This window comes from Limanda limanda, chromosome 21 (assembly GCF_963576545.1).
Source record: "Limanda limanda chromosome 21, fLimLim1.1, whole genome shotgun sequence".
Lineage (NCBI taxonomy): Eukaryota > Metazoa > Chordata > Actinopteri > Pleuronectiformes > Pleuronectidae > Limanda > Limanda limanda.
Window position 1 is genome coordinate 4943208 of NC_083656.1, and position 12231 is coordinate 4955438.

Here is a 12231-nt window from a genome sequence, read left to right on the forward strand (position 1 = left end):
GGGGAGCACATGCTGACTGACAGGTGCGGCGCTTATTGGACGGATGAACGTTTGTGCTTAAAGCGAAACACGTCCACTAAAGCTGTAAGTGAACTTTAATCTGGTTCGGCAGCACCTAACAAGGTTTGTGTGTTTGATGCGAGTGAGGCTCACACTTCAGGTACAGTGAACGAGTCAATGAGGACACAACAGACAGAATCACAATCATCGCTTGTTTATTATTAAGAGATCGATTACCATGGTTTTTCCCACAGGAGAAAACTGTTCTCTTTGTTTTGGTACCGGTGAACCGTGTTGACATGAACCATCACGTTAAAGAAAGACTCATCGCGATGAGGCTTTTATAACTTGTCAAGTATCCGGGATCAAGTGAAAGTCAAAAGATGACGCACATGTGGTGCAAAGATATAGCTGCTTCTGAATAGTATTATATTTGCCCCTATTTTCTTAAATCAAACATAAATCTTTTGGTTTCATGTCCATCTTCTTAATTGCATTTCATCGGTGCATCTGCTGCGTGGATCCATAGGAGCAATTTTACGCTGTACAACACAGAGGACCTGTCGGGCCCCTACACAAATAAATACAGAATATACACAGTACACACACACATTGAAACGATCACAAACTGGTGCAATGATTCAGTGTGTTTCTGTAAATCCGCTGTTTTGATCAATATCATTCCTGATCTGCAGTGAGCACCACTGGCCATCAAACAGGTAAAATAACGACTCGGCAGGACGAGTGGTCAGAGCGCCACCGAGGGAGCAGCTCAGTTCAGTCAGAGGCGTCGGGGGGGTTAAAGGAGTTAAATGAGTTAGCTCTGCAGAGCGACAGGTGAAGCAGCGGCCTCCTCCGGGTCCCTGCGAGGCTTCTTGCTGGTGAACGCCAGCAGCAGCAGCATGGGCAGGTGCCACAGGCTGCAGAAGAACAACTTGCGGGCGCTGCTGCGGTCGCCCTTGCGGTAGAAGCGGAAGGCCAGGTAGCTGATGAACAGGTTGATGGGCAGGGTGATGAGCGGGAAGGTCCAGGTGGTGAGGTCCAGCACGGGCGCTAGGGTGGACAGGCCCACCAGAGCCAGGCTGTGGCGCAGGGCCACCCGCTTGCACATGCCCGGGTGGGTGACGGACATCATGCGGTAGCCGCCGCGGGAGTAGTCCTCCCTCAGGTTCCAGCTGAGGGCGTTGAAGTGGGGGAACTGCCAGCTGTACAGGAAGCCACCCAGCAACAAAGCACCTGGGGGGGGGGAGAGGGAGAGGAAGCGGGAGAGGATTAATGAAGCAGAGTCTCAGGGAGTCAAACTAATGTGCTGCTTCTTTAATTCATACTCAGCTGCCAAATATTGCACCGAGTGCTGAAATGTGTTGCAATGTCTGGATAAAAGTTCCTGTTATTAATCTCACGATGCAATAAAACACAGAGAACTTTAACATTTATGTATTCAAACCACAAAAATAACCACTTTGCAAAACTTTGTTTTTATTCAAAACAAAATACAATATTTAGCATTTTTATTTAAAGTGCTTTGGCTTCTTCTGAAAACTAGTTTTATGTCACCCAGTGGGAGACATCAACACTGTGGTCTATTTTTAAAAAGGAAAAACAAGTATTTCAAAATAATATTCAGAAAACTTAGAGCCAGAAATGTCATCTCATATTTAAAACTCGGCATCACAGCTATTAAAGACTTGGTAAACATGACAGCTCCCCAAAAGTGAGGCCAAAGCATGTTGATCGCCCCCCGGTGGCTGGCTGCAGTATAGATCATAAACCCCACCTCCTCCATGTTAGTGGGTGGGACATGGACTAAACTAAAACGTCACATTACATACATTTTTCTCAAAGATGGATTCTGGATTCTGATTGCATTTTGGTTTTAATTAGATATTTGATGACGTTAGCTTGTCCGTTATAACCATTACTTGTGGTTAGCGTTGTGTTATTGTATTAGTGAATTTTCAGTGTGCGTGTTGTCCTTCTGGTCTTGTCTGTAACTGCGGTTACTATCCCGTGTGTGCACCGTATCCCTCAAATTAAAATTCTATCGTTCTCTTTCTCTCCCTCCTTCACCAACGTTAATCATTTGATAACATGCAGTTCATGTCAAAGGCTGAGCCTCGGTGCAGATTAGATTGTGGCTTTAATGAAGACGACGGGTTGCTATAGAATTGGTGTCTCTCCTATAAACACAATGATGGAATGGAATAAAAGTATTTTAATTCATAGATGAAAAGGCAGTAAACTCAATAAACATGATGTTGAATGAGGCCACTAATATACATATTAAGTTTAGCGAGTGCTCCTCTGGGAAATGGCAGCAACAGGAGAAAACACATTACATACAGTTGCCATAACAGAAAAACTTAAATGTGTGCAACCAACAAGCTGAATACGTCTCCGTCTCTTCACTTAACCGAACATTCGTCTGGCAGATGCTTTTGTGCAAAGCCACTTAGAATAAGTGCCGTCAAACTCTGCAGGAACAAGGAGAACTAACAACACTACAGGGATCCTGGGTATAAATAAAACTTTGTGTATTGTGTGATATCCAGCCTGGTTCGACACGTCCCAGTGAAGCTAGTGAAGAACAACACTTCACACTGAGCAGGGAGACAGTGACGTGAGATAACAAGGGGCGGCAGCAATTATTACTGCTGTTCATTGTCTCTATTAATTGATTAATGGTAACATTTTGAAAATATTTGCTTAAAAAAGGCAAATACATTCGAGGTACTATCGTATAATTAAAATAAGATGTCACAATATTCTCCTTTGAAAAGCAACAACCTGTTAGATCAAAAATAAACCGTCGACTAACTCAGGACTCGACAGGTTTGGTTTGGAGGCTCCAACCCAAACGCTACTCATTCCATTTGAATGTTGGCAGTTTGTTCTAATCGTCCATTTGGTTTTATTGAATTTATAAATACTTTGAAAAGCCCCACTTCACTTTTTCATAGTCCTGAGTGGTGTTTTATTTCAAAGTGCTTGTTTCATCTTAAGTCCACAAGCCAAAGATGTTTAATTTGCAATGATGTAAAACAGAGAAAAGCAGCAAATCCACCCATTTGGTTTCTTTGCTTCATAAATGACTTCAATGTGTTGAAAATGCTTCAGTGGACTTAATGTGTCAGTGGCAGCTTCTATATGTGTAGTCGTACCTGGACTGAGACAACCTGTGGCCGCCGTCCAGCCCATGACGGGAGGGATGGCGCCCACCACCGCTCCCACCCAGGTGTTGACGATGCTGAGCCTCTTGAGAGGAGTGTAGCAGCAGGTGTAGAGGAAGATGTTGAGGGCGCCCAGGAAGCCTGTTAGCGGGTTGACAACCAGCGTGAGCAGAGCCACTCCGGGGATCCCACAGGCGAGAGCGAAGGACACGGCGTGGAGGGGACTGATGGAGACAGGATATGATAATCAGCTCAATCGGCAAAGAAACAATTCAATATTTACAAAAGCAAGTTTATGAGATGAGATTCTGATGTTTATATACAGGTTACAGAATACAGGCAGGGACAAAAGCCTCTGATTTCCAAAGGAACTACGGAATGATGAACGTCTGTGGGCTTGTGCAGGCACCAGATAGTCAAACCTGCTCTCACAAACACACACACACACACACACACACACACACACACACACACACACCGAGGCCACACACTGACAGTGAGCCGCCGTGCATGGCTGGATCTCAAAACGGGAGGCTTAGAGGAAGCTCATCTGATAAGAGTTTGTCGGGGATAAAAGTAGCCCAGCGAGATGAATAGCATGTGCACACACCAGAGATCAAACCTCGCCGAAAGAAAACCGCTGTGGCTCAGGCTTTTACCCCGGATGAAGATTTCCTCCTCCACCTCCTCCCTACTCTCCTCCTCCTCCTCCTCCCCTCATCTTTTATTGAAAGCAGGGATGGTCGGGTCTGGTTCAAATTCACCAGTAAATGCTCCATAAATTAAAGAGAGGGCAGATTAAAATCTTGACCGAACGCAGGCCCTTTTTCTTCAAAAAGCAAACGGGGCTTTTATTTTGGTGGCGCGGCCGAGCGGAGAGATTGCTGCATTAATGTGATTAGTGGTGTTATGTCTGTTTTATGTGGGCTGAGGTGGGGCCGTGCAGGCTGGCTATGGGCTGCTGACAGTCTGGCTGTGGGCTGGCTCAGCGAGAGGGGGGGGGGTCACGTGGCCTGAGGTGGGTTTACTGTCCTCTGCTTACAGTCGGACGCAGCCGCAGTCATAACGTCAGGTGGGTAAAGTCAACACAGAACGCCAGAGAAGTCGCCAGCTGTTTAGAAAACAATCAAGGACTCGGATCCAAATGTGACACGTGAGGGATTTGACTCATTAGCTTAAAGAAACCGGATGAATCCACTTAAAACTGTTAAATAATCAAGAGGTGAAGAAACTGCAGAGAACTAACTCTTCTGGCCTACATCACGCTGCCTTTAGGGACTAATTTAGAACTTATAGATTATAGAAAATACTAGACCTGATATACAGAACTGCTATGTCCCAAAATACATATCATTTGTTTTTGATTAGTAACACAAACAGCAACATGAATCCATCTAGAATATGTTTCCTTTGCTGACTGTTTGCAGCGATTTGTCTAGAAACTTTAGACAAAGAAACTCAAATCCCAGACCTGAAGGTGAGTTAATGCATTTGCACTAAGAGCTGGATAATTAGATACTTATTCACAGCACGCTGAACTGCTTCATTGTCTCCATTTTCAGCCATTAAGAAAGATCATTATTTCTCCCGGTTTAATGATTCAGACCATCATGATTGCAGTCCTGAAAATCAAACCCATTATACTTGTTTTTCCATTCTATCTTTGTAAAAGAAGACAAAAGGTTAATAAACACAGAGAGTTCATGAGAACACAAACGATAAGAATCCTTCAACACAACACGTATCACTATCTCCAAACTGACTCACTAACCGTTCCAGACTAAATGACCTGATCCAACAGGGTCAACAGTCGTGACTCATGATTTGTGTGTCACGACTGTCTGTCTTTAAAGAAAATGTATCGTCTGTGTTTCCTTCCTTTACGAATCTGAAAGCTATTCAGCATTCCACCACATGTGGAAGCTTCAAACTCTGCAAGAAACCACAACTGAGGAAGGGAAACTGTACTTCACATTTTTACAGAAGAGCAATAAAAGGTGGGGAAACACTATTGTAGTCTCGACATAAAAACTATTTCAGATGCTGCTGCAACACTGACTGGGCAGACAGACTCCGGCCCGGGGAGGCAGATGTAGTGGTGGAACATCGTTTGGCTCATAAAAAGCCTCGTCCTGAAAACAACATGGAAAATGTGTAAAATACGGCCGTCTGACGGATTGTTTGACAGCTCGGTCCAGCCTCCCATCTGCTCGCCGACTCTACGCCGAGTGTGTGAGAGAGGGAAGCAGACAGGGCGAGAGATACAGAGTCTCCGTGTGTCTCGCAGACGCACAGACGCACACCTCCTTTTGTCAGCGACACACTAAAAGCCGGGGAGAAGAGGCTGTGTTTAGACAGTGAGAGAAGATCTTCAATTACCAGCTCAGCAGCAGGAGAGGCCACTTTTAAACAGCATGTCAGGGGAGAAGCTGAACTTGGGATGAGTTAGCTGTTAGAAGTGTTCAGCCATAGAGTGACTACGCTGCTATTAGCAGGCAACACAGGTATTTAGCATCCTGCTGGCTGCTTGTGAGATAATAAGATGTTTGCTCCTGAATTCAAATGAAAGAGGAGATGTGGAGCTTTTTCCTGTAAGAGAAGTAAAACAACCACTGACGACGGGAGAAGAGGGAATGTGTCTGTGTTTTTATTCGGTTCATGAATCATTAAATATCCGTCTGCTGTTGAGCAGTTTTACAAAGATTTGTATCGACATGGCGATGCAGAAAGTCTACGAGTACCAACACAGAGCTAATCTTTCATCTAAATACTGGAGGTAACAAAGCGAATGGTGCTCAAGTAACCTCAACCTCCCCCTCCCTCCTCCTCAGCCTGGTAATAAGCTCACATTACATCTTACAGGTGTAACACAGAGGGATCTCACTGCTGCCATGTATTTCTGTTATTGGCAGCTACAGTCCTCATCTTCCAGTGTCATAATGACTCAATAACTAAAGCTGCAACATGTATGCAAGAGTAAGATTTAAAAAAAGGAACTGGATAAAGACAAAAGGCCTCAAGCAGATGATCAGGGATCTAAATCTGTACTGTATGTGTGCTCACTAGTGTTTATTTGTCAGTGAGCAAGGCAGCAGTGACAGAATTTGTCCTTCGTATGAATTCAGTTTGCTGGTGTTGTTTGCTCGTCTGCACTGAGCTGAGTTTCAAAACATGCTGAGCTGTGTCTCTCGCACTCTCCAGTCCTTCGTCACGCTCTTTTTTTTTAGCAATAAAACAGTACAGATGGGGCTGCTACGCTAAATAGTTGATACACAACATCATGGGAAAAATGCTGTTAAACAAGCACAAGTGAGAGAGAAAGCTGTACCTGATCTGTCCTCTGACGAGTGGGCGGTTCTTCGTGCGGTTCATGTTGGAGTCAAACGGAACCTCGAAGTACTGCAGAGACAGAGGGACACAAAAAAAATGTCAAATGCTGTTCCAGACACGAGACACATTCAGACAAGAGAAGGGAGGAAACGTACTCAGTTTCTTCTCATGCCCACACATCACATTATGTTTAATACAGCAGTGAAATCTCAGCACATTGTGGTTAAAAACCAGGGACCATTAACCAAGGTACGTCTGTTCTTCCTTTTTTCAGATGATTTATTCCTCCATCCATTCCTTTTTGCTCTTTAAATCAGTTTTTGGAAACAAGCAGCCATTATGACATCACATATCTTCTCTCTGCCTCCTTGCTCTCAGTTGTTAGCTCAGACATGCTCTGTCAGCTTGGTAAGAGCTGCATAAAATGTACAGGGGCAAAGCAAAGATGGGAGTCTTCCACCACTTCCGGCTCTGTGAGTGTTTCTCTGCCACATGTGGAGAGAAACAACGGAAGAGGAGCCAAACGCTCGCCCCACCACTCGGGAGAGGAAGTGGACTGGAGGTGGAAGGTGGAGGCGGCGGCGGCGGTGGCGAGCTGTTGGGTGGGAGGTGGCGCTGGTGGCGGGGTGTTCTGGGATACAACTATGTGAAAAACTACTTATACTCCTGTTTTATGATCTGCTCTGGAGGAGTATGCTTCAAAGTGCTCCCATGAGATTGGCAATGTGTGACTTAAATGCAAACACATGGGGCGCTTATATGCAGGAACTGGCTAATCTCCCTCTCCCCTCTTTGTGTGTGTTAGCGACCCAAAGTGTGTGCATTTGCCTGCCTGCATAAGAGCCTTCGACTAATGAAGAAAACAGATAAAGCTCTTAAGGCTTCAGAATATCAAGATCCATCTCTTCTGATATATGGCTCACATAAAATGTCTAATAAACAGATAATCCACTTTTCTCTCCTTAAAGCCCAGGACTCAGATTTACTGCACTTATGACACTGGATTTTATTAAGAAAACCCCTGGTGGAAGGCACTGCATTTCATATTATATAGATTTATTATTTATTTTGAAGATCATTAGGAGAGTGGGCTGCTAAGAGTCACCTGACTGGGATTCCATGTCTTTACAAAGTCCAACCTTGAATCCGCGTCCAGGTCAAATGTGTTGCTGTTATTGCCCGTTCTCAGGATTTCAATTCAGGGCGAGAAATGGATCACAGTGATATTTAGTCAAAGAGGAATCGCCTTCCTCTTTTACACTATTTTGAGGACAAAATTAGCATAAGTAATAAAGAAACGGAGCCTTTCATGGTGGTGCTGGCCACACATTATAAAGTAGGTAAATATATCTCATTTGGCTCTTGTTCCTGCTGAAGTTGCAGCACTAAAACTCCTCAACCAACCAAAGACATTAAAAATAGCGGTGGAACAAGCTCTTCACATGCTCCAAAGAAAATGTCCAGCTTCCCTTTTCCATCTTGGCTTCGTGGAGTTGTCATGGAGCACGAGCTGGCGGAGTGGACTGGGCGAGGGCAGAGCGCAGCTGTGTATGCGGCTGTGGGACCCCAAGGCCCCGACTGAGGTGTTAATTCTATTTCCTGGGTCAGGAAATGCGTCAGGAGGTCAGGGGCCGCATGAGAGAGAAATGCACTTTGTGGCCAGAGCAGTTCTGAAACAGGGCGCAGGCAGGCCGAGGGCCAAGCTCGCTGCAACTCGGCTCACATAAAACGGATCCTCTCGGTTTCCAAGAACATCATTTCCCACATGTGAGAGAAAAGGACCTTTGCATTGTGGCCGTACAGGATTAGAAGGCACCTGCACCATGTGCCAGAACCAAGAGCAGAGAGACGAGTATCTCAAAACATAAGATCCACAGCACGGCCATTGTTTGGGTGAACCTGTCGTCGGTGTGTATGGATGATTGGATGTGAACGTCCAAGTCACTCAGTTCTTGTCTTTTCAGTTTGTCACATTCTGCTCGCGTTCCTCCGTCTCGGCCTTTTAAGTCAGAGCGCCTCATCTGGTTCACATCAGCCCTTGTCATTATTTCAGCCCCAACACGGCCATGTGTTACAGTGATGGCATTGAAATAATTGGGCCGTTTGTGTGCGTGCACGCCTGCTGCTACAGGTAGGTCCCGAGGTTCAGAGTGGATCTGTTTAAGGTTGATGAGAGTTTCACAGGTCGTCACCTTCATTGACTTGAAGTGACTTGACTGTGAAAATGACTGACAGAGCATTTGGTGGATTTTTGGCAATAAAATCAATCTCCAGCAGGGAAACTTGACCAGCATATTATACATTTCATCAATAAAGTGTTTGATTAAATTGTGATTATAAAACTATCCCCAAAATAATTGAACATATTGATAGGGAATGATTAGATATTCTTAATAAGGTACCCGATTACAATCAATAGGCAAATATACATAGTATTTACACTGTGAAATATAAATACTATGTTTCCAATATTTAAAAAAAAAGCTTAAACAAATAAACAAAATACAAAATTTAACTAAATGGCATAAATTTCCCTCTACCCTTGTATATTGAATAACAAATGTAAAACAAATCTCATTAAATTGTGTATATAACTTAGCAGTTCATGTCCGACAGCTGAACATCTCTACATTAATAATATAGCCTCTGCTACAGCTTTGATCTAGGCTTTGATATTTTGAATATTATTGGTAAAAAGAAATAGGCCGCGAGCGTCAGTGGGGCTGGTTGCGGAAGGAGGGATTGGACATGATTTCAACAGCCTTCATCTTCAGCATGAACAACACAATGAACGTGCACAATGTTCATGAAAAAGAGGCAAACAGACTTTTGTTCCTGATATATTTGTCCGCTCGCATTACACTGACACAATGACAGCCTATTGAAACTGCAGGCTCCAGTGTTTGTAGAGCCGAGTGTGGAACTTTTCAAAGGTGGCGTGCAAACAAAGCTTTGAAAAGGGATCGTGCTTCAGATCCATTAAAACACTGCCTGGAACAATACCAATCCCAGCCGTATGGATCAGCTCTGGATATACACAGAGAGGTTGGAGAGAATGAAACCGGAAGTTATGGCTGCTGCTCTCAATTACGGACAGAAACACACACACACACACACACACACACACACAAACCCCATAACCATAGGGGCAATTATCTGCCAGATGATGAGGGCTAAAACAGGCAAGACCAAAGTGTGAAGCAAGGAGGTGGGAGTGTTTAGTTGCCAGATCCTCCGAGCTATCAAAGACAGAGCGTGATCCAGTGCCAACCACCAGGGCTCGATTGATAACAGGCTGCAGGGAGCCATTTCCTATTCTCCGGTTGAAGCTAAAGAGGATAACTTGGCTTGTATCCTGGTTTGATTTATAGTGATGCTTACCCATAAAATGTATCTGTCAATAAACAATCATTTAGTAGGACTTTAGTCGTACATTTTGGCAATGTGTGTAATTTAAAATCTTTTCCCTCCTTTAGTGCTTGTGCATGACAGAGCCCTCACGATAACCACACCTCCTTCAGCCAGGAAAAACAACAACGGGAAGTGAGGTGAAGGTCGGAGAGGAGCGATGCAGCAACTACACACACTGTGCGTTCGCTGTGTTTACTCGAGAGGCAAGAGTGTGCCTCAACCCAGGCAGAGGAATACACACGGCCGAGCAGCTGGATGGCGTCGGCTCACAGGAACATCAGCCCGCCTAAACACTGCGTCTCTCTCACGCCGCCGAGGGAAACCCAGGTGCGCGGGCTGAACCCCAAAACTACGACCGAGTCATCACTTGTCAGTTCGTCAACTGTTTGCACACAGCGAGCAGAGTGGCAGACTGAGACTTCCACGGGGGTGGGTGGTGCTCCGACGCATGCGAAGCCAAGTCTACTTGAAAAAAAGCTGGAGAGCTCTCAAAGCCCCCTTCAACTCCAACTGTGAAGAGCCTCTGATCAGCCACTTGACAAACAAGCAGGCGCAGATTTACATAGATTAGGCCGTCCTCAGAAGTCAAGTCTACGGTTCAGGCAGACGTTCGCAGCGTTTTGAAGTCGGATGAAGGAAAAGAAATGGAGCAAAACAGACAACGCGTGCAACCTGACTAGTCATAACAGAATAAAACGCTGGTAGAGCAGATCAACGTTATTTCAAGGTGTTTGTGCGGTGGAAGTTGGGCGGCTGTTCCAACTCCAAAAATGCTTCTGATGTCTCTTAAGTTAAATGAGTTGTTTTGGAGTTATGCGAGCAATGCAGTGAGTTTACACTCGTTCCCTGAAAAACCTGTTAAACACCTGATAACTACTTATATAACTTTAAGAATGAACCTGAATGGATGGCAGAGATGATAAAAAACAGCAAGTAGATAAACTTAAAAAGGAGGAAACATGGGATAATGTTCAGAGGTCATCAAACACTGTGCTTATAATTATACGGCTCCGCAAAAAATGTCAAAGCTATCCCTTGGTAGCTGGCCAGTAAAACCAAGCCTCCTCCATGTTAACAGATTGGACATGGGCCAAACAAATAAGTCAGATTAAAGCTAAATAAAAATTTCTCAAAGATGTTTTCTGTTTTCTTACATTGAGTAACATTTAAGTTTAAATGTGTGTTTGGTTTTAGTTACTTTAAGCTATATGACACTGATTTTCAATTGGACGACCGCGCCACGATCACTACTGCACAGACTCTGGTTCCGAATCACACATGTACCCGGGATGCTTCATTTACGCAAAGTGGAAGGAAGGTAACACGCATTGTTCATCTTTTACAGCCTATAGTTAAAAACAGGAAGCGTGCCGGAGTCTGGGATGCTGAGTGTGAACAGCTGGCAGATGCTGTGGATTCTTGCCCTGTGCGATCCTGTGCTGTGATGAAATGACAGGGGGATCAGCTGGTGTGATTAGACATGAAAAGCCAGGATTGTTTGCACTGCTGAATTCAAGAGGGAAGAAATCAAAGAAAACAGCACAAACTAAGATCAAAAAACCTCCGAGCCAGACATCTTTTCACAATTGAGTGCACGCTGACTCACGCATGTGTACGTGATCATTACATTTTACTTCAGACCTTCAAACAGAATGCAAGAAGTAGCCAAGTTGAAACAACCACCACATCTTTGTCTTCTAAAATTCCAGACCCTCTCTATCCCGCTCCTATACATTAAAGTCTCCCGTCGTTCCCTCCAGGCAGCGGCGTACAGCCTGCAGTACCCTGTCTGGCCAGAGAGTGGATAACGTCTCCCTTTCAGCTCTCGTGCTGAACCCACACCTCTTCCCACATCTCTTTATAGTGGGCTGTGTGGAGCTGCTGGCAGCGGTTCAGCTGGCACCGCTTCCCTCTTGATTAATGGCCCGAGAGTGAGACAGTGAAGCGCTAAACTGTCCTCATGTTAATCAGCCAATTAATGCCGCGCAGAGCCGCATTACCTCTGCCCTGCCGATAATCAGTCCCGTTGCCTGTGAAGATTTGGGAGAGCTCACCGCAAGGCAGGCGCATGCTTCACTTTGCTGCCCGGGCCACAAAGAGGGGGGGGACCAAACAGGGATGAAGTATCAAATGGAGAACAACAAACAAAAAGGCGAAAGGTAAAGCATCATTCTTACATTTGGCTTTCTGTGTTTTCGTTCCAGCTCGTCTGATCAAAAGGAATCTGTTGGCAGCTGCTGCTTTACCTCCACAAAGAAAAGTTTCTGGTGCGAAACTTAAGATAAATGAGCGTTGTCTATTTCTGTTCTGCACAAAAGGA

At 44.8% G+C, this 12231-nt stretch overlaps 1 protein-coding gene across 1 annotated transcript in view; it reads right to left on the reverse strand.

The window, feature by feature from the left end:
• Positions 1-243: 243 nt before the first annotated feature.
• Positions 244-12231, reverse strand: part of LOC133027939 (protoheme IX farnesyltransferase, mitochondrial) — a 28063-nt gene continuing 16075 nt past the window's right edge. Inside the window, exons 5-7 of the mRNA XM_061095118.1 lie at positions 6499-6569; positions 3162-3394; positions 244-1236 (exon numbers count right to left, since the gene is read on the reverse strand). Coding sequence (XP_060951101.1) covers positions 818-1236; positions 3162-3394; positions 6499-6569 — 723 coding nt within the window. The 3' untranslated portion in view covers positions 244-817. The remainder of the gene's footprint in view (positions 1237-3161; positions 3395-6498; positions 6570-12231) is intronic.